The sequence below is a fragment of the Podarcis tiliguerta genome (genome assembly GCF_965153285.1).
Source record: "Podarcis tiliguerta genome assembly, chromosome: 13".
Lineage (NCBI taxonomy): Eukaryota > Metazoa > Chordata > Lepidosauria > Squamata > Lacertidae > Podarcis > Podarcis tiliguerta.
In genome coordinates this window covers 41,409,978-41,435,456 of record NC_139546.1, presented here as the reverse complement: position 1 = coordinate 41,435,456, position 25,479 = coordinate 41,409,978, and the positions used below count along the sequence as shown (strand labels likewise).

Genomic DNA, 25,479 nt, shown 5'->3' with positions numbered 1-25,479 from the left:
GCCTAAGGAAGCTTTCTCTAAATCTGAAATCGCTGTGGCGATCTGAATGAGTGCTTCATATGAAGAGCCCAGCTGGATCAGACCAAAGGCCCGTCTAGCAGAGCTGCCCAGCTTCCCCAGAAGTCTTGTTTTATTTTAATCAACTTATTTAAGATCTCTGGTCCACCTTTAGCCACTAGGTCCCAGGGGAGGTCATGGTGACACAGTCATATATTTATTCTTTAAAAGCAAAACAATATATTAAAATTACACACACAATAAAACAAACTTGTTCCAACCTGAACAGTATAGATTCAACAAAAGAAGCACATCCCAGTACAGTGGTACCTTGGTTCCTGAACGAATGTCCAATGCGGCGTCCGATTGAGTGCAGGAAGCTCCTGCAGCCAATCAGAAGCCGCGTCTTGATTTCTGAACGGACTCCCAGAACATATTAAGTTTGACAACCAAGGTACCACTGTAAATACTTTACTGTCGAAGTAATCTTCAAGTTAGAAGGCTGCCCCATTCCCTTCCCTCCCCACGGCCCTGGTCTGTTGTGCTGGAGTCACTCACCTCCAATGACGGGCACGTGGAGATTCTCGGTGCGAGAGACCACCTTAGGGAGGTCGCAGGGCAGCAGGATGATGGGGTCAAAGAAGGTTGAGTGAGGGGCGGCCACCAGGATGGGAGCTTCCAGGCGCGAAGCCCTTTGACCCCGGACCCGTATCCTCATGAAGCCCAGCAAGAAGAACATCAGGCGGCTCAGGAAGTAGACAGAACCGTGAGAAACTGTGCTGAAAAGGGGGGAGAAATGGGGAGGCGGGAAACAAAAGGAAGGGGCATTAGGAGAGCCAAGCACAGCAGGGTCCAAAGGGCCAGGCAACCCACGGAGCGGGGCCCACTACTTACTTTCTCCAACCGGAGAAGGGCTCCTGGAGGGTCTCCTCCGGCAATCCCACCACCTGCAGCAGCGCAAAGGGCCAGATGAGGAACAGGACCACGAAGGCCAGAGCGACACGGATTGGGGCCAGCACAGCTCCTAGCACATAGAACTGCAAAGAGACAAAGTCAGAGGGAGGCACGTCATAAGAAGGCAGCCCAGGTCAAGTCCCTTGTGCCGGGCTGTTTTTAGGAGAATGTAAGAAAATCGTAAGACTGTAGGGAGCACCAAGAGGTCCTAAAGACCAGTCTTAGGTCAACCTCTCTCCCTGCATGAGGAACCCGCCGCAGGGATAGCCATCACCTTAAGTCTGGGGCATAGATAGGGTGGGCGTGGGGGTGTAATATTAATATGCTTATTAAAATCTCCAGATCTAAAATTGTAAAAATTGAATAATTATGGTGGGGGGGCTTTGCTCTGTTGCTTGTTGATTACATACATAAAAAGGATGATAATACACAACATTGTGAAATACACTTGAAAAAGTAAACAAAACAAAAAAAGGAATTAGAAACTGCAAAACCCTCTGGGATGCAGAGGGTGCTAAAAGCAAACTCAAAAAGACTTCTGAATTTATTTTACTCAAGAATTTCAATGCCACATTTTGAAACAAGGCATTTCCCCAAATGGGCTCTCAGTTATTATTATTATTTTTATTTAGAATCATTTCCACACCGCTTAATATTTTAAAAATCTGTTTAAATACAACATAAAACAAGACAATTGTATAGTAACACTGAGATACCAAAAAGGAAAAAGGAAAGCAGCATTATAACAACAGGAATTCAATAACAACAGGGTCAAATCTTGTGGGTCCAGGGAAAGCCTGGGCAAAAAGATACAGTGGTACCTCTAGTTGCGGACTTAATCCATTTTGGGGTGCCGTTTGCACCCCGAAAAGTCTGCAACTAGAGTGCCTCTTTTGTGCATGTGCATGGCACGATCGAGCGCTTTTGCGCATGTGCAAAGCGCGCAGATCACTTCTGCGCATGCATGAAGTACACAGATCGCTTTTGCGCATGCATGTGTGGCGAACCTGGAAGTAAACACTTCTGGGTTTGCGGCATTCATAAGCTGAAAGTCCGTAACAAGAGCAGAACGCAACTAGAGGTACCACTGTACATCTTTACAAGACGGCTGAAGTAGGGTAACTGGTGGATGCTGTTTAGCCTGGAAAAAGCTGAACCATGAGCCCAGGATCAGTTGACATTCAAAGCCAAACCATGGCTTAGATCAGTGCAGTGGAGGGAGAAACAAATTGGCTGCAATCTCCTCTCCAGGAACCTGCTAGCTCACACTAAACTATGGTTCGGCTTTGCATTACACACAACTTGGGTCTTACAAGTGGCTGACCAAGCTAGCTGATACCAGAAGAGCTCACAGCCAAGGGGCAGGCAGGCAGGTTCAAACCGGTGCCAGTGTTGGTGGGCAGCTGCCGGGGCACTTGGCTCCTAGCAGCCACCCAAGGGTGCTGGGTGCTGCCGCTAGCCCAGCTCAGGCATCTGACCTCTCATTAACAAAACCATCCTTGTTTCACTTTGCGAGCCCTCTGCGCTCAACGTGCCATAGGAAATTATTTCTAATAATATCTCATGCTCCGACTTGCAGGCAGGCTGTGCGGTTGGCATCGAGTTAGGCTAATCACGTGTACTCTGCAGGGACCACCAGCCCCGATTTGCACGGATTACAGCCCCGGCAAAACGGTGGCATCTGCCAGGGCACATGTTAGATTTATTCAGTGTCCTGATGGTGAGCCATACTGCCAGCCCGGCTTTTTTCATCTGTCCCTTTGGAACCCGGTAATGACTGGATTTCAATCCTTCCTCCTCTTTGGCCTGATTCCGTGCTTGCTGACAAAAGGACAATCCGCAGAGCCTCATGAAAACTGTCTGTCTGAGCGAGCGATTCCACATTTTGCAAATAGAGAAGATGAATTCTGAAATCCGGTCTTAGTTATTCAATTTAAGAAGAGTTTCCAGGATATTTGCTTAGCATAAAAATGTATTCTGCATCTGCTTTCTCAACCTGCCCTCCCGCTACCAGTTTGTGAGATACGTGCTCAGCCACACACTCCGAAGTGTTTCTCTGAAGTCTTAAGGTCTGGAGACTTACTTCTGTTTAACAAAATAGCAACAAAACGTGAAGCAGAGATTCTCAAGATGTTGAATTTGCTATGCACAACAACAAATTCCACACTTCCGGGGCACAATCATGGAACTAATGATTTGTGTGTTGGTGGTGTGTGTGTGTGTGAGAGAGAGAGAGAGAGAGAGAGAGAGAGAGAGAGAGAGAGAGGGTCTGTAGAGTCCCTAGTGATTGTTGTAATGCTATAAAATAACACTGCAAAACTGGGTTCAGAATTTCTGCAATAACTCCAGACTTCAGTGCAGGGTGGAATGTTTAGCTAATTAATTGGCTAGATGAAAACTCCATGAAAACCCTTTCAATTAACTCTGATAAAAGCATTCTTGATTAAAAGGGCAGCACATTTTTATATAATTGTTTCTAATAAAAGAACTTTAAAAATCTGTAGGTGGCAGGCTCCATCACTGAAAAGGCAACCCCCCGCCCCTGAAAACACCCTATTTCACATAAGATGGCATGCATCTTCTAAGATAGCTCCCACTGTGACAAATACGTATATCCTTTATTAACAAAGCGGGGAGAAACAAAATGCTTATTCCATTAATATGTTTATGTAAACAAACTTAACTGATTTAGCATGCAGTCCTATATGTGTTTACTTTGAAGTATATTTGATTGTGCCTTATAGGTCTTAAATCCTGTGATCCTCTGCAAACTTACTAGGAAGTGAACCCCCATGTGGAGCTTACTTTTGAGGAGGAAACATAGGCTCACTCTAGAATTTACTGGTAAAGCAACCATCCCATGCACATTTATTTGAACCCAATAGGACTTGGTGCTTTTAAAGTAGATGTATTCTGCAACATGTCATTGACACAACAGTATAACCTACAACTATCCTGGGCAAACCAAAACATACTGTTTTTTCACGCGACAGCACGGCGGCCAATTTAGGAGCTGTGCTCTCGCGCAATTTCGGGATGCAATCTCACCCCCCAGAAGTGATTTTCCAGGACTGCAATCTTGTGCAGCACCCCAAACTGTGTGTTTTGGGGCACTGTGCCCAGAAAAAGTGCTTTTATCAAGGCCTCAATGTCACACAAGAGTGCTGCCCCGGAAGATAGCATCCCGGTTTTTCTGTGTGCCGCGTTGGACGATATGCAATAGTAGTGAATTAGGGGTGGATTTATACAGTGTTCCCTGTTGTTTCTTGTTCTGCAATCCTTCCTCAACCTCAATGCACTATTGCTGCCTAGAGGATCACTCCTGCGGTGCTATTGCGCATTTAAAGCGGCACCAAAAAATAAACTGGAGCACTTGTGGTATGAAAAGTTACAGGGATTCAGCAGGGAGTTATGGGGACATGCATTGACTAGAAGCAAAGCGTCACGTCCTCCCTGAAACCTCTGCAGGACCAAATGCTATTGAAAGCAGGGTCACGTCTAGCCACTCTGATACTATCATGAGCACAAATAATCATGAATGCAGAACGGAAAGAATGTCTGGAGGGAGCTCTTGCTTCTGGAATGCATTGCTGACAACCATAATAATAATAAATAAAATATACATATACAGTGGTACCTCAGGTTACATATGCTTCAGGTTACATACGCTTCAGGTTACATACGCTTCAGGTTACAGACTCCGCTAACCCAGAAATAGTGCTTCAGGTTAAGAACTTTGCTTCAGGGTGAGAACAAAAATTGTGTTCCAGCGGCGCGGCGGCAGCAGGAGGCCCCATTAGCTAAACTGGTGCTTCAGGTTAAGAACAGTTTCAGGTTACAAATTAAGTACTTAACCTGAGGTACCACTGTAGTTTTAGCTCATGGGTCGGCAAACTAAGGCCTGGGGGCCAGATCCAGCCCAATTGCCTTCTCAATCCGGCCTGCGGACGGTCTGGGAATCAGCATGTTTTTACATGAGTAGAATGTGTTTTTATTTAAAATGCATCCCTAGGTTATTTGTGGGTCATAGGAATTCATTCATTTTTTTCCCCAAAATATAGTCCGGCCCCCCACAAGGTCTGAGGGACAGTGGACAGGCCCCCTGCTGAAAAAGTTTGCTGATCCTTGTTTTAGTTCCATGCACTTATACAGAGACACTCTTTGTTTTCATGGCAGTTGTCCCTTGTTCCCTGCAAACATGTGGCTGGAAGGCGGAACAATCAACCAGGAAAGGAGCATTGTATTTTTCTGCATTGCACTTAAGATGGGTATGTCATTATCTTAGGCAACCTGTGCTTTCCAGGGATCCAAGACAAGACATATACTTACAAGGCAAAGCCAAAGTAGCATCCAGATTCCCTGCCCCACAGAGACTAAATTAGCTTGCTTTTCTCCATACAAACCCCACTCAATACAGACACAGAGCATGAACTGAGTGACCAGGCACGCAAGACAGTTTTGGTGGAAATGCACCCAAGCCCCACAACAGCCAAATGGTATAAAGTTTGTGAAGAATGGAACGGAAAGGAAGAGGGCGAAAGGAAGAGGCTGGGTGTTGCTTAAAAACAAGAACCTTTCCGTTCGAGTCTGTCTCTCCTGATAGGTCTACTGACAAAGACACCATTGCAAACTGCACGAAGGGTGTCGCGTCGAGCTATGGCCCTGAGGCTGCAATTCTCCGCACCACTAACCTGAGGGTAAGCATGCCCTGAACGCAGAGGGATCCAGCCCTCGCTCAGCACGTGCAGCAGAGCAGGATGATACAATGGACTGCAGCACTGAAACTGCAGCTGACAGGTCACATTTTTTTTATGCTTCCCTGCGCTGCTCACAGACTCCCCTATAAGCAGAAAACCCACACAGGACAGAGCTAGTGTTTTTCTCTCTTCAGCTTGCAGGGAATTGTTGCTGGGGGAGGGGAGGATGTTTAAACTCAGTTCTCCACCTGAAAGCCAAAGTGGTACATTGTTGTTTAGTCGTGTCCGACTCTTCGTGACCCCATGGACCAGAGCACACCAGGCGCTTCTGTCTTCCACTGCCTCCTGGTACAGTTCACTCTATAACCTTGAGACTTTGCCACAGAGCTTTCCAAACTTTTCGTGTTGGTGACACACTTTTTAGACACGCATCATTTCGCAATACATTTCGGGTAAAGTACTTAATTCGTTCCGGAGGTCCGTTCTTAACCTGAAACTGTTCTTAACCTGAAGCACCACTTTAGCTAATGGGGCCTCCCGCTGCTGCCACACCGCCAGCATGCGATTTCTGTTCTTATCCTGAAGCAAAGTTCTTAACCTGAAGCACTATTTCTGGGTTACCGGAGTCTGTAACCTGAAGCGTATGTAACCTGAAGTGTTTGTAACCTGAGGTACCACTGTACAGTGGTACCTTGGATTACAGACGCTTCAGGTTACAGACTCCACTAACCCAGAAATAGTGCCTCGGGTTAAGAACTTTGCTTCATGATGAGAACAGAAATCGTGCAGCAGCGGCAGCGGGAGGAGTTGGGAGTTATGGTTATGGAGTTGGGAGTACATAACTCTTTGAGTGGGGGGAGCAAGTTGGCAAGGACTACTTTATTCAATTCTCTTTTAAAAAATCAACCAGTTGCAAAGATTACAGTAACCTCTTTATAAGATAAACATAAAGGACCCCGGACGGCTAAGTGCAGTCAAAGGCGACTATGGGTTTGAGGTGCTCATCTTGCTTTCAGGCCGAAGGAGCTGGCGTTTATCCACAGACAGCTTTTTGGGTCATGTGGCCAGCATGCTTCTGGCACAACGGGACACCGTGATGGAAACCAGAGCGCACGGAAACGCCGTTTACCTTCCCGCCACAGCGGTACCTATTTATCTACTTGCACTGGCGTTCTTTTGAACTGCTAGGTTGACAGAATCTGAGACAGAGCAATGGGAGCTCACTCTGTCAAGGGGATTCGAACGGCCAACCTTCTGATTGGCAAGCCCAAGAGGCTCTGTGGTTTAGACCACAGCGCCACCCGTGTCCCTTTTAACCTCCTTATAACGGGACCTTGGGAAGGGTTTGGAACGGAACACAAAATAGCTTCCCTGTGGAGTCTATATTGTTTTAGAATTGCCTTTTCCTTTCCCTATGACGATAATCAGCGAGAGGGTGGAGAAACCCCAAAATTAAAATAAATAAATAAAGGAGCAGCCTTAAATTGTGAGTCTGCAAATTAAAATGAGCCATCCATTAACTAGCATAGGCTGGCCAGCCCACTATTAAAAGAATCAGGCTAATATTGTGTGATCACACCGGCGGCTGTTCTCACAAACCAGCCGCAGGAGGAAACAACCCTACCCCGTGTCCCAGTGGCCGTTGCTCTGGAATTCCTGGCTTGCAGAGAAGCTGGTCCCACTCTGGACTCCCCTCTCGGGCCTCTCTGGACATAAATACCCCCCAAAGAACTTGCGCTGCACTGACCGCTAGTAACCTTTCCCCTGGGAAGTGCCTGCGTTGTTTACGGGAAGGAGGGAAGGAGCCTGCAAGGGCTGAAGGATGGGAAGGGGAAATGAGGGGAAGCTTCAAGGGGGCAACGGGAAGGCATGCGGGAGAAGCAGGCATGGAATGGTACCAGGGCTGCAGGACAGTGGCCAGATCTGCAGCAATAAATCTGGCAGGAGACAGGTGTGTTTGTGTGTAAGAGGAGGCGCTCGGTAAAATCTACAGCGTGTGTTCAATGGAAGAGCAATCTTCAGAAAGGAGCAGGTGGCAAATAAGCATTCAGCAAGGCAGAAGCAGCACGGGTGGAGGATAAATAAAGACATGCTTTTCCAAATGTCAGACAACACGCAGAAATCGTTATTTAATAAAAGGAGAGGAACCCTTAACAGCCCCCCTCCTAAGGGTTTTACTTTGAGAGTATGAAAAAGAAAGGAATTGCCGTTCTCAGTGGAGCCGTGCTTCTGTATGCGTCCTGAGTGAGGCCCCCTGAATGGGTAGAGATGAGCCCAGGGCAGTGACTCATACAGGGTTGCAGCAGCCAGACTCTTCCATGAATGGGCTTTTCTGGGGCCACTGCTACATTGGGTTTGACCAAGTGACCTAGTCACACCTAGTGCAAATGCAGACAAAAATAAAAGGAATAAATCGTTAAGAGATACAGTGGGCAGCCTCCTTTGTGGAAGAGGTCACAAGGGTGTTAAATTATAATCCCTGACTGCTTTTGACTAAAGGGGGTGTATTGTTTTGTTGTTTTTGTTTTAACTATTTACTTGTGTTTTAACTTTGTATTTTTACCCTGTGAACCACCCTGAGATCTTGTGGTGAAGGGCAGTATTTAAATCTAATAAATTATTATTATTATTATTATTATTATTATTATTATTATTATTATTTCAATGGTCCTAATCTAAGAATGGCTAAGACTGGACCCAAGCCCGAGTTATACAATACAAACTGTCCACAAGAGCTCAATCTCTAAATCAGGACAGGAGTGAGGAACTTTTTTCATCCTGAGGGCCACATATCAGTGGTGGGTGGAGCCAAGGGCCAAAGGGGCATGACCAGGGGTACGTAGCGCAATGGATGTGACTCTTAGCCTGTGTACCAGGGATGAGAAACGTGGCACCCTACAGACATTGTTGGACTACATCTCCTAGCATCCCAGACCCTTGGCTATGCTGGCTAGAGGCTGATGGGAGTCCAGCAACCTCGAGAGCAGGATTTCCCAAACTTGGGTCTTGCTGGACCACAACTCCTATCATCCCTAAGTATAGCAGGGCCAGTAGTCAGGGATGATGGGAGCTGTAGTCCAGAAAAACAGCTGGAGACTCAAGTTTAGGAAATACTGATCTAAAGGCTCACAGGTTCTCTATCTTCGCTTTGTGCAACGGATGACATTCCAGGCAAACAAATGTCTTTCCTCTCTCTTCTAAACAGACCCGTCCCTATCCTCCCATCCAGAAAAGCAAGAAGAGTTACTTAAAGTTCAAGGACACATTTCAGTCAGGCCAAAGCACTTGGGGAGGATATGGAGGAGGACCAGTGGGGGGGGGGCATGGTCTGGGAGCATCCTGAGCGCCTGATAAATAGCATTCAGTCTCTGAGCCTGAGAACCCCCACCCTAAATGCTTGCTATGGAACCCCTGAACACTGCAAAGGATTCTAAAGCAGTGGTCTCCAAACTTGCCCCCTCACACCCCATCTAAAAATTGTGGAGTGTCTACGCAGACCATTATTTCTTTTTTCTTTTTGCCTGTTGTAGCAAATCATAACGTGCTGTGCTAGATGCTGTATGATTTCCAATTGTGTTTTTTATTGTCTTTTATAGATCACATTTTATTGAATTCCACAGAATTCGGATTTCAATGCAACAAAATAAATAAAAGAAGCAATCAAAAATCAGTATGTATATTAAATGCAATGGGTGCGCTCTCTCTCCTGCCTTCAGCCACGAACCCACAGACACTTCTCAGACCACCTGAAGAAAGCTTGCGGAACACGGTTTGGAAGCGCCTGTTCCAATGTGCCCCACTCTTTCATAGTCCCATATATGGAAAGAAAAGCATCAGGAATGACCTTGCTTTGAGCTGGATTTCTAAACCGGAGGTCTCCAAACAGCCTGAAAACGTTGACAAGCACAGCTTCTCTCCGGTGGTAAATAAGGTCTCATTTCATGCCTTCCGGCAATGCACAGATCCCAAAGAAGGGTGTTTTTTTTAAAGGCAGCAGTAAACTGTGAATGTGGGTAGGGACAATGACTCAGGGATCTCATTTCTGTTTGGATTGCAGGGAGGTCAAGAAGGGGAGAGAGAATAGGATGTGAGTCAAGCAGGTTTAAGCTACTACATTCCTTTGTTTTGAAGTGGTTTTCTTCCCGCTCCACCCCACATGTGCAAGGCAGGAATGGGAAACAAGAAGAGAACTGGGCATTTTTTCTCTCCTTCATAATGCTAGAATGAGCATTCAGCATTGCCTTCCATGGCAGGCCTGCTGAACTTCCAGCATCTACTGAAAACTTTTTGAGAAATCCCACTCATTCATTCAACTTATTAGTTGCTTGTAACCCGAAGGCAACTATGAAGATAAAGCAAAAAAAGAAAAAAGACATACAGTACATAATATCTTTGGGGGGAAAGGGGGGAGTCATATAACACATTAATGTTTCATATAACATAAAATCAATTTAGGACGCAGGTGGCACTGTGGGTTAAACCACTGAGCCTTGGGCTTGCCGATCAAAAGGTTGCCGGTTCGAATCCCTGTGATGGGGTGAGCTCCTGTTGCTCGGTCCCAGCTCCTGCCAACCTAGCAGTTTGAAAGCACGTCAAAGTGCAAGTAGATAAATAGGTACCACTCCAGTGGGAAGGTAAACGGTGTTTCCGTGCGCTGTTCTAGTTTTGCCAGAAGCAGCTTAGTCATGCTGGCCACATGACCTGGAAAAACTGTCTACTGACAAATGCCGGCTACCTCAGCCTTTAAAGCGAGATGAGCGCCACAACCCCAAAGTCGTTCATGCCTGGTCTTAATTGTCAGGGGTCCCTTTATCTTTTAACATCAATTTAAAATGAAAACTCTATACTCAAATAATAAACAAAGCAATAATCACACCCATCAATTAAGAAATAAACAAAAGCAAACGGAACCTCAACACACAACCCCCCAGTCCAGTGGGCATGCTAAACCAAATTCTGATTTTATAGATTTGACAGGTTTTTATTTGCATTGTATGGCACTCCCTGTATGCTGCTAAGAGATGGCTGTGTTTAAGCCGTATATAAATTGTCTAAATAAACCAACCAATCAGGAACCATCCAATGAAACTCACTAGCAGGAGCTTTGAGACATATTTCCTAACACATCACAGAGTTCATAGATGGAACTCACTGCCACAAGATGAGAGAAGCAAGCAATGGCAAAACCTCCCTCAAACCTTAGCAAGAGTCCAGGCAGCTAGGTAGTAAACAGGTAGGAGCAGTTGCATTTCAGTCCATGGGCCAAGGGCAGATGCGTAGTCAAAGCCACGCATGCACCAAGATCGAAGGTAATGTTCTAATACCAGAGACTATGAGTCCCTTTGGACTGTTACTATTTTGTGGGAGGGATTCAAGCACAAACCGAAAATTTAGGTCAATGTAATGAAAGTGGGTTAAAGGGCCCTGTCACCTTAGCGCAACAAATTCACTTTTTGAAAAAATGAACCAGACTCTGTGGTGTTTGGAAAGAGAACACGAAATTCATGGAAAAGTGTGGGGTCCATGAATGACGAAAGGGAAAAGTGCCCCACAAGGACAACCCAGAACCAGTGTTCACTGTTGTATAACCGCCCCGCAAACTAATCAGTAAAGACGGAATATAATCTAACCTTCACATCAACTTTGTGTGAGCAAACCGGGAGGAATGCTCACCTGGGCAAGCTGTAAACATGCATTCACAGCCCAATCCTATGCACGTCTGCTGAGATGCAAGACCGATGGGACTTATTCCAGGTAAGTGAAAATAAGAATCACAACCTAAACCCCAGTTCCCCATTTTGGACATAAGAGGAAACTGTAGTTTAAGGCAAGGAGGATCAGAATGCTGCCACAGAGAAGGTGCTCAACAATGGCTTAGCAAACCATGAAATGCATGTCGAAATCAGGCCACTGGGCCAAAGGGTGCGATAAAGAGTCATGGGGGGAAATGGCTTGGGTCCTAAGAGACATTAAGTGAAATAAGTTTCCCCTCCCTTCTAGCTCAATATAGGGCTGGGCCCTCCTGAACAATGCAGGAGGGGTATGGAATGGGGATTGCTGCTCGGGGAGAAATCGTTCCAAAATCAGGCTTGGGTGGTAAAATAAGTTAAGGACGTTCAAGAAAGGAAAATTTCCCGCCTCCTCGGATCCTTCCCCGCCACATAGATCCTGATCCCCATCCCACCCAATTCATTTTTTAAAAATATTTTTAAAATTAGTTTGACATAAAAGTTGTGCACAACAAACATAACTATTTCAAAAAAAAAATTAAAGGGTTCTTTTGAACCGTCAGATCTCTTTCCTTTCCTCCATGGGTTCCATTTCTAAATTTTATTCCTGCATCTTTTACTTTAATCTACCGTAGATTCCGGTGTATTAGGCGACTGGGCATATAAGACGACCCCCAACTGGGGGGAAGAACTTCCTGACAGTAAGAGCTGTTCGACAGTGGCATTTGCTGCCAAGGAGTGTGGTGGAGTCTCCTTCTTTGGAGGTCTTTAAGCAGAGGCTTGACAACCATATGTCAGGAGTGCTCTGATGGTGTTTCCTGCTTGGCAGGGGGTTGGACTCGATGGCCCTTGTGGTCTCTTCCAACTCTATGATTCTATGATTCTAACTTTTGCTGTTCAATTTTAGAGTTTTAGAGTTATAGAGTTTGAGTGTCGCCAGGGGCAGAACCCACACCCCTCCGCTGCCTCTGCCATCGCAGCAGCAGCAGCCCGAGGTGAGGCGTTTGGCGGGCGGGCGAGTGAGCGCTGCGCTCGGAAGGACTTTCCACGTCGCCTTCTGTGGGGAGGGAGGAGGAGCGATGGCAGAAGGGGCGCCTCTGCTCACCGGCTCCCTCTCCTCCTTCCCAACACGTATACCTGGCGTATAAGACAACCCCCGAGTTTTGGGGTGATTTTCCAGGGATAAAAAATCGTCTTGTACACCAGAACATACGGTATCTATTATATGATCATAGTATCCAAAATTCGTGTTACTTAAAAGTGTCATGTGTTCCTGTCAATGATTTCAGCTGTTTACAGTGGTCTCTCAAACAAATTAAAAAGTTAGTCCAGCCTTTTAAGAATACTTGGTCTTCCTGGTTTCTGATCTTTCCCCCCACCCCACTCAATTCAGGAGCTCCCCAGACCCTCCAGAATGGCTTTTCAGGGCTGCAGGAATAATAGACTTAGAATTGCAGAGTTGGAAGGGACCCCAAGGATCAGCTAGTCATCTAGTCCCGCAGTGCAGGGATCTCAGCTAAAGGATCCATGACAAATGGCCATACAACCCCTGCTTAAAAGCCTCCAGGGAAGGGGAGTCCACAACCTCCCGAGGGAGACAGTTCCACTGTCGAACAGCTCTTACTGTCAGAAAGAAGGTGTACAGTAAAAGAAATATTCCTCCCTGGACTTCCTTAACTAACCATCCACACCATTTAAGGCGCATTTATAGCACATCAACAGTCAGTGGCGTAGCGTGGGGGGTGCAGTGGGGGCCGGCCGCACCGGGCACAACATCTGGGGGGGGGTGCGCGCTGGCACTCGCAGCTCTCTGCCCCTACCTGGCTCACTCACTCTCTCTCACTGCAGTGCTGGCTGTGCGAATCCGATCCGAGCCGCCGGGTCGCCACCCACTGTGGAGGCGGGTGCAGTGCGGTGCGGAGAGAGAGCGAGGGACTATCTGGGGGAGGGACAGTGCAGCAGGGGGGGCGCAAATTACTTGCCTTGCCCCGGGTTAGGGGGCGCAAATTACTTGCCTTGCCCCGGGTGCTGACAACCCACGCTACGCCACTGTCAACAGTCACAGCTTCTTTCAAGCAATCCTGGGAACTATAGTTTGCACCCACAAAGCACGGTGCCACTAACAAACTACTGTTCCCAGAGTTCATTGGTGGGAAGCCATGTGCTTTAAATACACAGTGTGGGTGTGAGACACTCTCCAGGCTTGAGATCAAGCACTCTAAATATGGCAGGAACTGATCACATAGGGCTTTGTTATCATGGACTTGATACTGGGGACTCACAAATCACTGCACCTTCCGGCACTGGGAGATATTTCCTGCCCGGGCAGAACTTGCATGCTCCCTAACCCTTCAACCAGAATCCTGCAATTTGCTCAGTTCTCAAATTGTGAATATTTACTCTCTGTAAGCAAACAAGGACGTTTCCTTTATGTCTTCTGAACGCATAAAACAAGCAGCTCTCCCCTTGATTCGGGGCCCTTTGTCTCAAAACAGACAAAAGCTTCAGGGAGTTGTTTCTTTTTATGGTTTAGCTACTCTGGATTTCGGTTTGCATAGCAGGAGCGTGACTCAATATGGGAGAAATGAAAGAGGAAGTCTGCTCTCTGTCAGTGCACCTTCTCCTTGCAATTTCACCTGCATATTTACTGTAACTGTCAACGGGCTTTAGGGATTAGATTAACCAATCAATATGGCATATTTTTAAAAATAAAAATAAGAATATATATATGGATTACTGTTGGAAAACTTGATTTAAACCGGCTTCTCCCTCATTTAGTGATTTGAATCATAATCTAAATCGCCGATTTAATTCAGTCCCCGCCCTGCTACCCTTCAGTGCTGAACAGCATCCACAGGAAGGCCTGACAGACTGAGGATTTAGAACGAAGCAGGACCTTCCAGGTCACACAATAAATGGCTCCCAGGCAGATCGGCATCCCAGCAGCTGTTCATTTTGGAAATTAAATCAAAACTCCCAGGATGAAGCAGGCGAGAAGTGAAGGCCAGAAGGAGAGAGACTGGCTGGATCAGGCCCGATGATCCAGTGCAGCGCCCTCTTCCAACAGTGGGGTGGATCCACATCTCATCATATTTAGTGTCAACCTGCTGAAATTAAATGAAGCTTTCTTTCAATCACTTGTGTATCTAGCTCAGTACTGTCTACACTGGCTGGTAGCAGCTGCCCAGGATTTTAGAAAGGGCTCTCCCCCACCCAGGGATGCCACAGACCAAATCTGGGAACATAGAAATACAAAACAGATTCTCCGCCACTGAGCCACGGTCCTCGTTACGCCATGGTACTGCACCTATAGTTGGCAAAGGCAGCTGATTTCAATGGGTCTACTCTGAACACAACTAAATCTGGATCCAACCCAGTGACTCCCAGTTCGGACATGGAATGCAATGGTTCCCTTCCTGTTTTTTTGTCTCCCCTGGAATAGGTATTCGGAGGTAGACTGCTTTCGGACACAAAGTCTCCATTTAGTCATCCTGGCTAGCAGCTTTTGGTTGACCAACCCTCCTCAACAAATTTGCATCCTCCCCTTTTGAGACGGATCCAGAACAGCAAGGAGTTCCACAAAAACAATTCAGGTGTTGTGCAAGGTGTCTGTCCCAATTCTGCTGCCCATTATCTTTATTGGGTGACTCTTAGTTCTAGTATTTTGAAAGGGGAAGGGAAAAACCATAGGACCATGCGACCTGCATGAATCTGCTGTCTGCTGCTAGCTGCTGATGGGCAGTGCCCAGGCTTCTCCTGCTCTCACTTCCTTAAGGATCTTTAATCCAGACTTGGACCAGATTGCTCTTCATGCTGAAGCCACTTGCAAAGAGAGCAGCCTCCCCAGAACCTGTTGCCCTCCAGGTATTGATCGACTGCAGCTCCTACCATCCCTGCTCACTGGCCACTTTAGCTGGGGCTGATGGGAGCTGGGAACCCCACAACATCCGGAAGCTGCTAGCTGGGGAAGGCTGAGCTAGAGGAAGGCCCTCTGAAAACCAGGCCACTCTATCTCTCTTAGAAATCTTCACATTGCCACTTCCCTTCACCTGAGTCATTTTTTTCTAATGCAAAAGCCCCAATGCTTTACCCTTTCTGTATGGAATGATGTGCTCGCTCTCCGTCTCTCTCTCTTTCTGTCCATCTCTCTCTCCCCCCAGCTTTGATAATTTCTGTCCCCCTGTTCCAGCAGTGTTCCAAATGTGGCTGGCCTGTATAAACGCATTACAATACCGCCTGTTTTATTTTCAGATCTTTCTCTAATAATCCCCAAGCAGGGAATTTGCCCTTTTCACTGTTGCGTTCATTGCCTGATCTCCATGACCTCAAGATCACTTTCCTAGAGAGTTGCTCAGACCCCACCAATGTGCAATTATGAAGTTGGGACGGTGGTTTCCTGCCCCATAGGCACTAATGGGGGTCTGATCTGGTTGAGATTAGCCATGAAAGACAGTGTGCATTCCTTATGCACCTGCCATTTCAGTTATACAGTGGTACCTCAGGTTACATACGCTTCAGGTTACATACGCTTCAGGTTACACTCCACTAACCCAGAAATAGTGCTTCAGGTTAAGAACTTTGCTTCAGGATGAGAACTGAAATCGTGCTCCGGCGGCACAGCTAAAGTGGTGCTTCAGGTTAAGAACAGTTTCAGGTTAAGAACAGACCTCCAGAACGAATTAAGTACTTAACTTGAGGTACCACTGTATTTTCATTGCGGGGGGAGGAGAGAGAATTTTGGACTCTATATTCCATCAAATTCCACCTCAAAAATTCCACTTTTTCCATTAAGCTTTTCTCACAACCTCCTAATCCTCATACCCGATTGTAATTTAAGCCAAATAACTGGGAACTGAAATAATGGCACATTGTCCCTCCATTTCCTGTCCCTTCTGCTGTTTTCTGTCTGCCGCACCTCAGACCAGTCTTCCCCAACTTGCCCCCACTCAAAATGTTTGGGACTACAATTCCCATCAGACTCTGAACAGCATGTCTAATGGTCAAGGTTGGTGGGTGTTGCAGTCCAAAAACAGTAGTTTTCAGCATTTTTCACAATGAGAGCCAGTGTGGTGTAGTGGTTAAGAGTGGTAGACTCGTAATCTGGGGAACCGGGTTCGCATCTCCGCTCCTCCACATGCAGCTGCTGGGTAACCTTGGGCTAGTCACACTTTGAAGTCTCTCAGCCCCACTCACCTCACAGAGTGTTTGTTGTTGGGGAGGAAGGGAAAGGAGAATGTTAGCCGCTTTGAGACTCCTTCGGGTAGTGATAAAGTGGGATATCAAATCCAAACTCTCTCTCTCTCTCTCTCTCTCTCTCTAGCCAAAGATCCTGAATTAACCCAAACATGCATTTGGGAACCAAATTCTCCTTTTTTGATGCTCACCTTAGACCAGGCCTTGAGTTGACCCCAGTAGTGGGTCCCAACCAGTGTTAGAAATTCAAATATATAATCTAGGTGCCAAATGGCTCCTTAAACCAGGATTACGGTCGCCAACATGGATTGCCTGGTTGCCATTTTTGTGCCAGACGGCTCAAAGGTTGTATTTTTCAATACGACTTTTTGGTTCCTGAAATTCATTCTGATGGTGCATATAAAATATAACGGATAGACTTCTACAGGATGCGTTGCTAGTGTGCGGAAACAGCCAAGACCCAAGGATCCCCAGGCATGCACCTCTAGATGGTGGAGACGTCAGAAGACATCCTGGCACCTGGACCATCCCTCACTTGGTCTCAAGTGGCTGATAGCCAAGGTGCAAAATGCACCTGTCGAATTTCGAACGCTGGTCCCAACACGACAGCTGAAGACCAATGGTCCAAAACATCTGGCTAGAGATGGCTGTTCTGCATTGCTGGCCTTAGGGCAGGGATCTGCCTTCCTACCTCTTTGCAAACTTTGTAAACACATAGAAGAGAGGTGCATTAGAATGACGCAGGAAACATGATTACACTGAGTCAAGGCATTGGTCCATCAAACTCCACTCAGCCTACACTGACTGGCAGTGGCTCTTTGGTTTCAGACTGGGAGTCCCCCTCCCCACCCCCATCTAACCTGAAGATGCCAAAGGCTGACCCTGTTGCCTTCTGCATGTAACCATATTCTCTGCCACTGGGCTACCAGCTCTTCCTACAGCAGGGGTAGGCAAACTAACGCCTGGGGGGCTGGATCCGGCCCAATCGCCTTCTCAATCCAGCCCGCGGATGGTCCAGGAATCAGCGTGCTTTTACATGAGTAGAATGTGTGTTTTTATTTCAAATGCACCTTTGGGTTATTTGTGGGGCCTGCTTGCTGTTTTTACATGAGTAGAATGTGTGCTTTTATTTAAAATGTATCTCTGGGTTATTTGTGGGGCATAGGAATTCGTTCTCTCCCTCCCCCCTTCAAAATATAGTCCGTCCCCCCACAAGGTCTGAGGCACAGTGGACTGGCCCCCTGCTGAAAAAGTTTGCTGACCCCTGTCCTGCAGCAAGGCTCTCTTTTCCTTCTGCACCCCCAGCCCTTAAACTGGGTGGGGGAACCTCGTTTCAACGTGAAGGACCAATGCCACTGGGTGGGCAGGCAGGGGCAGAAGCAAAAGTGAGTGGGGACGACAAGTGTAAATATTACTGCCCTTCCTTAGGCAGATTTCTACAAACATACACTTCTCGAAGCTACCAGCATGAGTTTGACCAAACTGTGGGAGGCAGTGGAAGTGCCTGCCATGCTCTGGTCCATGGGGTCACAAAGAGTCGGACACGACTAAACGACTAAATAACAGCAAACCCTTCTCTTATCTCCCATCCAGACAACCAAGTGGCCTTAACAGAGATCAATGACTTGTTCTGCCCTGACATAGACCCTCAGGGTGTGAAGCTGGGGCCACAGATCTCTCAAGGGCCACATCCGACTCCCAGGGGCCTCAGATTCCCCTCCCCTGCCTTAAGCTGGGATAGCTCCGTCAGTAGAGCATGAGGCTTTTAACCTCATGGCCGTGGGTTTGATCCCCATGCCGGGTAGAAGATTCCTGCATTGCAGGGGGTTGGACTAAATATCTCCTGGGGGGCCCTTCCAACTACAGTTCTAAGCTACAGCGAAATAAATGCAAGTGTGTGTGTTTGTTTATGTATGTTTGATGGTTTATATATAGATATGTGTGTGTGTGTTTATACATATAATTTGGGAATCGTGTCTCTGCACTCTCAGCGCTATGGGAACTGAAAAATTCAGTTTAAATCTGTCCAGCTGACAAGCACAAATGGGAATATTTAGCACCAGGCGGCAGGCGGGTAGTGGGGGGAGGAGAGGAGGAGGAGGAGGACTCAGCAATAGAATAATAAGAGTTATTGCAGGGCAGGATGGCAGGTGGAGCTTGCATACTGGGGAGTGGGCATACGACCCACCCACCGTGGGGAGGGGAGAAGGGGCAGGGGGGTTTCATGCCAAGGCTAAGAAGAATGAAGGCCAGCAAGGCTGGATGTGAGGAAGAGGGGCACCTGCCCTCGCCCTCCAAACAGTCCCTGTTGTTGCCAAGGAGAGTCTTAACAACTGCGAGAGCTAATACAGAGTCACGGAAGCAGAACTAGGAAGACAGCAAACGGCAAGGGCTGCTTGTGGTGGGGGTGGAAGAAGAGATCAGTTGCTGCTGCCTTCGCTCTGTGGTATTGCTTTTTTTGGGCCACACTGCCGGTGTAATCCAACCACCGGGCTTCTCTCTCTCTCTCTCTGTCTCTCTCCCCCCCCCCCGCGCGCTATGGGGGTGCACCAAGATCCAAGCCCGGTGCAGCAACCCCTGGAAAGACGCACAGCACTCCTGCTTCAATAGGCCTCTCAGTCATTCTCCACTGCCTCCCTTTTTTCTCCTCCGCACCCCCCTTCAACAATGCCGCATGGCTAAAGCAAAAAAAGGGGGAAGCAGCAGAGAGTCATCACTTTGACTTTAATTCTCCCCCATCTCCTTTCTCCAAAAGCCAAGAGGGAACCCCCCCCCAAAAAAAGTGACCCTCATAAGGAGGCATCATGCACTTGCTCTATATAGAAATCCTCTATTCTACCACTTTTTGTCCCCAGTGGTTTGGGGGAGGATCTTTTCTGCATGTGTAAAACTTGCCCTGCTTGTTTGGGGAGGGGGGCAGACCCTACAGCAACCTTGTCGCTCGCTAAGGACTGCATAATCACCCACAATGCACTGCAGCGGCCCCCACAAAGCCCTTGCCCTTTCCTGACCCTATAAAGCACTCCCGAATCTGCCGCTGCCTCTCTGAAACAAACGGCGCCTGTCCAACAGCTTAGAGGCTCTGCAGAGATCCTGCTGGAGAGGAATCCCTAGGATCTTCTGGACCCCCTTGGCACTTCTTCTGGACCTATTCCAGTCCCATAAACCCGATATGGCCCTCTTATACGGGACCCCCCTTCCATGCTGTCTCGCCCTGCTAAAACTCCAGTCCCTCGAGGAATCCCATCCATCATCATGACAGGCCTACAGTAGCCCCCTTTAAAAACACACACACACAAACACTCCGGCAATCTATGGGTCCCAGCGTCACACACAGCTCAAAGTAAACTCGTGCTGGAACCCCCAAAACTGCAAAAATCTGGGAGGCAAACCTTGCACACACACACGCCGACACATCCACCCACCCAGAAATGCCTTGTCCTCTGCACAAAAACCCTTTTATACAACTGGTCATCACCTTTAAAGCCCTATAGTACCCCCCCTCATCATGCCCCCCCCTCCCCGCTCCACTAAGGGCATCCCAACTCCAGAAGACCTATATAAGGCAACCCGCAGCTTGGCAAAACTCTCTTTCATTTCTAAGGGCACACCATAGCAACAGAATCAGCCCCCCCCCAAAAGATAAGTCAAGCTCCATAAAATAAAATGCTACCTGGGGATGGGGGAGGGAAGACTCCCTGCGAGACCCATCAAGAAATCGCACCAGCCCCCATATGCGCTGCAGTTCCTACAGGACAGCCCACGGAGGCACGAACAGATCGCCCGCAGTCTTAAACAACAACCCTGCCAAGACCACTGAAACTCCACCAAAACGCCCCCTCCAGGGGTCTCCTCAGATGGCCCACGGGCCCCCCCTCCAAGCGCCCTTCACTTCCAGGAGACCCACAGCCGAGCAAGGCCACTTCAGAAAAAAGCCCCACATCTTCGACCCACGGAGCGCTGCCCCCACCCGTAGGGGAAAACACAGCAACCCCGTCCCCCTACAGGGGACCGTTCTTTCCTAGACGACGCCACCCCCGGCACCCCACATTTCCAGAGACAACCGACCGATCACCGCGGCCCCATATATTCCGCCCCCCCCCCCGACGTCCAGCAACATCTCCCCGCTGTTCCCTTCCCCCGGGCGCGCCCTTGCGCTCCGCCCGCCCCGTCGGAAAAACGCGCGTTGGGTGCGGGGAGCCTCCCTCGCTCGTCGCCGCCGCCGCCGCCGCAGCTCACCTTGACTTTCTGCAGGCGGGTCAACTGCAGCTCGTGGACGAAGGGGTTGGGGGCGGCGGCGGCGGCGGCAGCCTCTTCCTCCTCCGGGGCTGCCCGGCTCGAGGCCCCCTCCTCCATGGCCGTACCCCCCTTCCAGGCTGCCCTTCTTCCAGCCTGGGAGCTGTCCCCGCGGCCGGAGCCCGGGGCCCTGGGCAGGGAGGAAAGGATGGGGGGAAAGGATGGAGGGATGGATGGATGGGACAGGCGGGCGGCTGGACGGACGCCCTGGCACCGGACCACGGCAGGAGGGAGCCAGGATGCGAGGCGAGCGGGAAGGCGGGGCCACGGCGCGGTCGTCACGGCGACACCGCCGCTGGGGGACGGACTTTCGCTTTGGAGGGGCCGGATGGAGAAGGGAGGGAGAGAGGGAGAGAGGGAGAGAGAGGGCCCAAGCTCCAGCATCTCTCCATCTCTCCATCATCAGACCCTCCCTCCCTCTTTCTCTCTCTCTCGCACCTGCATCTTCCCACCAGCAAGAAAAGATGGGTTTTAAGCAAGGGAGAAGCACCCGTCGATTGGCTCCTTCTCAGAGGCGTCTGAGCAGTGCAGCGGTGCTCACTTGTATAACATATTGGGGGGCGGCAAGGTAAGCCCCACCCCGCATAATCGACCACAAGACGCAGCACACGCACACTATTTGAATGGCAGTGCCCATCAACTTTGGGGCGGCCCCCTCAAATGTTTTATTGGGGAGGAGGGAGGCGAAGGGACTTCGTCCCCTAAGAGTTGGGCTCCTACGGAGCAGTGTGTCCCTGTAATCCCCACCCCCGCAACGATAAACCTCAGATTCCCCCCCCACACACACACAGAGAAGACTAAAGTTGTAGCATTTGCAGAACCTCAAAAACTGAGGCAGAATGCACACGCGCTATTATGTATCTAGATCAAACTGATTTTATGTAACAAACCAATACAGATCCCCAGCCCTCAAATAGACCCATAATATGTACAGCCAGTGCCGGGTTTACGTATAAGCTAAATAAGCTATAGCTTAGGGCCCCACTCTCTTTGGGGCCCCCAAAAAATTTAAAGGAAAAAGAAAACTTTGATAAAATACATATCTTGCTATGTGCAAATGGCTTTCGATACCTATTCGGTCTTAAATTACCATACAGCATATATTCAACACACAAAAAACAACAGTGACAATTTGTGGTTGACAAAGGACAGCTGGGCATATATAAAGGACCCCATTACCTTCATAGCTTAGGGCCTCATCAAACCTAAATCCGGCCCTTTGTACAGCCACTATTTTTCCTCAATTTGTGTGTATGTGAGAAAGTAGCCTGCTTCCCCTCACTTTAATGTCTTGCATTGCCCCCCCCCCACGGAAAAATCATGCAGACCCCCCTGCACCTCCTCTCTCTGCCCCCCCTCTTTTCGTTGCACGACTATTTCCCTCCTACTTTCTTCTTTCTGCTTTGGGAGGTGTAATCCTTTGTATATATTTGGGAGAGATCATGTTTCGGAAGGCTGCTCAGTGCCCATTGCGAGTTCTGTGTCACCGAAGCTCATTACTATGCCTCTTACAAGTAATGAGGCCGGTTTTTTAATTGCAGCTGTCTGCTGATCTTTGCCACAGCCTTGCAAGGTAGGAACGAGCAGAGGCGCTTGTTGCTTTCGCCAGGAAGGGCGGGGAAACGAGGTTAACGTTGTTATGCACAGAGCAGCATCAACATGTATAATAGGGTTCTTCAGTCTATAAAAGACGCAAACAGCCTGCAGGCCTCAATTACCGTACATAAGGGCATAGGAGTGGACTGCTGGATTGGGTCAATGGCTCTTCTAGCTGGGGCTGTTGGGAACTGGAATCTGGCAATGACTTTAGGGCTATAGGTTCCCCCGCCCCTATGTTATATCATTATTTGCAGAGAGTGAGAGAACAGGTCCCTGCCCGCAAGGGGCTTACAATCTAGGCAGTGACACAAGGGAGATAGCAAAATAACAGGAGGGCAATGGGTGAGAATGGGGGTGCTTCTGAACTGACTGTGTATGTGTTAATATTACAAACACACCATTTAAATATTGCAATTGTTTGCTGGCATCAGATGTTTCCTTTTTTAATTTCCTTTTTAAAAAATTTACTGGTCCCGCCCCCCCAAAGGGTAATGTGGGTGGGGGGTTGTAGTTTTGTTGCTATGTTGTCATATGGACTCTGGAGGCGGGGAAAGCACCTTGTGTGTGACTGCAACACCCACCCCACACTAAGCACCTGTGAGGAAGCAAACTCTGTGACTGACTGGCGGTTGTCCCAAAAGCTTTACGGGTGCTGAACAATAGTTCCTCCACCTTCCCAAAAATTTCACTGATAGCCCCAATTATAAACCCTATTTTACAGGTGAGGTATCTCAGTCTGAGGCAGTTTGATGAGATTCAATGTTGGGTGTTTAATAATAATAATAATAATAATAGTAGTAGTAGTAGTAGTAGTAGTAGTAGTAGTAGTAATATATTATTATTTATACCCCAGCCACTCTGGGCGGCTTCCAACAAAATATTAAAATACTATAGTCTGTTAAACATTAAAAGCTTCCCAAACAGGGCTGCCTTCAGATGTCCTCTAAAAGTCTGGTACAGTAGTTGTTTTTCTCTTTGACATCTGATGGGAGGGTGTTCCACAGGGCGGGTGTCACTACCAAGAAGGCCCTCTGCCTGGTTCCCTGTAACTTGTCTTCTCTCAGTGAGGGAACTGCCAGAAGGCCTTCGGCACTGGACCTCAGTGTCCAGGCAGAGTGATGGGGGTTGAGATGCTCCTTCAGGTATACTGGGCCGATACTGTTTAAAATTACATAAAGTAGATTTTGTGTGTGTCTTGAACAAATCTGGGTTTTATTCCGAGCAGCTGTTTTAGGACTTGGTCTTGAGTGTAATGAAGGTGCTTGCTTGCCTTTCCTGCCGAAATAGCAAGTAGCAATCAAGTAAACAATAACACAATTAAAATATCTGGGAACAATCCCACTACTTACGGAAGTAGACTGTATTCTATGCAGATTTTAGATAATATTAAAATATTCTGGAACCAGTCATTACTGGAACCAGTCATCCTGCACTTTTACATAGTGCCAGCAAGTGGCAACTTGCATTACAAGCTGCACCTGTTGGACTTGAGTCCTATACACAGCTAAGAAATTTGATGAAACCCTGATCTCTTTTGCCTTGAGGTGCTGTATGGGCAGCGGGAAGGTAAATGGTGTTCAGCACATGCTCATGCAAATCATCACTCATGTGCCTTGGTTGAATGTCCCAGCGTTCAAACAGGTTTCTTGGAAAAGACCTAATGATCTTTGCTCCTGAATTACATCCTGCTTTTCGTTCACACCCTTCGTCCAACCTAAAAGTCTGGTGGTTTGTTCCTCATTCCACCTGCTTCTCTCCTTCCTGCATGTCTGATGATCTGAACCTTTAATAGTTGTGCAGAAGAGGGAAGATTCAACAGGTGTAGCTTGGCATGCAAATTAAACCTGAAATTCCTTCTTCTACACAGGCCATCCCCTTTGTCACTGTTAAGAAAGAGATAAAGAGATAAAAGTGTAATATGAAAACTTCAGTAAGTTAAAAGTGATGTTGTGTAATTGTTCTATTACTATTCGTTGCTGTTGTTTAGTCGTGTCCAAGTCTTCGTGACCCCATGGACCAGAGCACGCCAGGCACTCCTGTCTTCCACTGCCTCCCGCAGTTTGGTCAAACTCATGCTGGTAGCTTCGAGAACACTGTCCAACCATCTCGTCCTCTGTCGTCCCCTTCTCCTTGTGCCCTCCATCTTTCCCAGCATCAGGGTCTTTTCCAGGGAGTCTTCTCTTCTCATGAGGTGGCCAAAGTATTGGAGCCTCAGCTTCACGATCTGTCCATATTGTTAAAATTGATTAATTGTAATGAATGGATTTTGCAATTACTGTGGTTTTTCCCTTTGTTATTGCTGAATTCTAAATAAAGTGTATATATATATATAAAAAGACAAAGGTGCAGTGTGTGCTTGTGTGTGCACGGATGCTCAGGAGAACTTCTCACACCTCCTTCCTTTCCCAGCTGCTGCACAACAACCCTGTAGTGTAGGCAGTTGAGTCTTCTCTCCTGTAGTTGCTGCTACTACCCACTTCTTATTTTTCACCCACAGCTAAGGTCGCCATATTTCAAAAAGTGAAAATCCTGTAACAAAAGATTTTGCAAAATCTCCCCCCCCATGGAAGTTTTAAACCAAATTGCCAAAAATAAATACTTCCGATATAGGCTGCTATACACCCAGGGTTTCCGGGACATTTCCCCCCTGCTTTTCTAAAATTCTGCCCAGGTGCCATTTTTGCCAGACGAATCCCAGCCATATCCAGGAAATTATGGACATATGGCAGCCCTACTCACAGCCCCAGAAGCACAGGGGGCAAAATGGAGATGTATGATTAATTAATGGCTAAATCCTAAGATGCTGGACCTGTGATCCTCATGCCTATAGCCAATCCTTTGCAGTCTACACAGAGTGTAATGCCAGGCTCTCCAGCCCTCTCCTTCTCCCTGAGAAGGGGGCAAATTCTTGGCTTAACTAACCCTGGTGGCCTGGGGAAGGTGAAGGATCTGAAGCTGGTTTTCAATACCAGTACAGTCCTACTTAGGTTCTCAAATGCCTTGTGACTCGAACG

At 47.8% G+C, this 25,479-nt stretch overlaps 1 protein-coding gene across 1 annotated transcript in view; it reads right to left on the bottom strand.

The window, feature by feature from the left end:
- LPCAT4 (lysophosphatidylcholine acyltransferase 4) overlaps positions 1–21,265 on the bottom strand; it is a 31,857-nt gene extending 10,592 nt beyond the window's left edge. The window contains exons 1-3 of the mRNA XM_083410345.1: positions 20,810–21,265; positions 892–1,034; positions 556–776 (exon numbers count right to left, since the gene is read on the bottom strand). Of these exons, the coding sequence (XP_083266471.1) occupies positions 556–776; positions 892–1,034; positions 20,810–21,250 (805 nt within the window). The 5' untranslated portion in view covers positions 21,251–21,265. The remainder of the gene's footprint in view (positions 1–555; positions 777–891; positions 1,035–20,809) is intronic.
- Between the last annotated feature and the right edge of the window lie 4,214 nt (positions 21,266–25,479).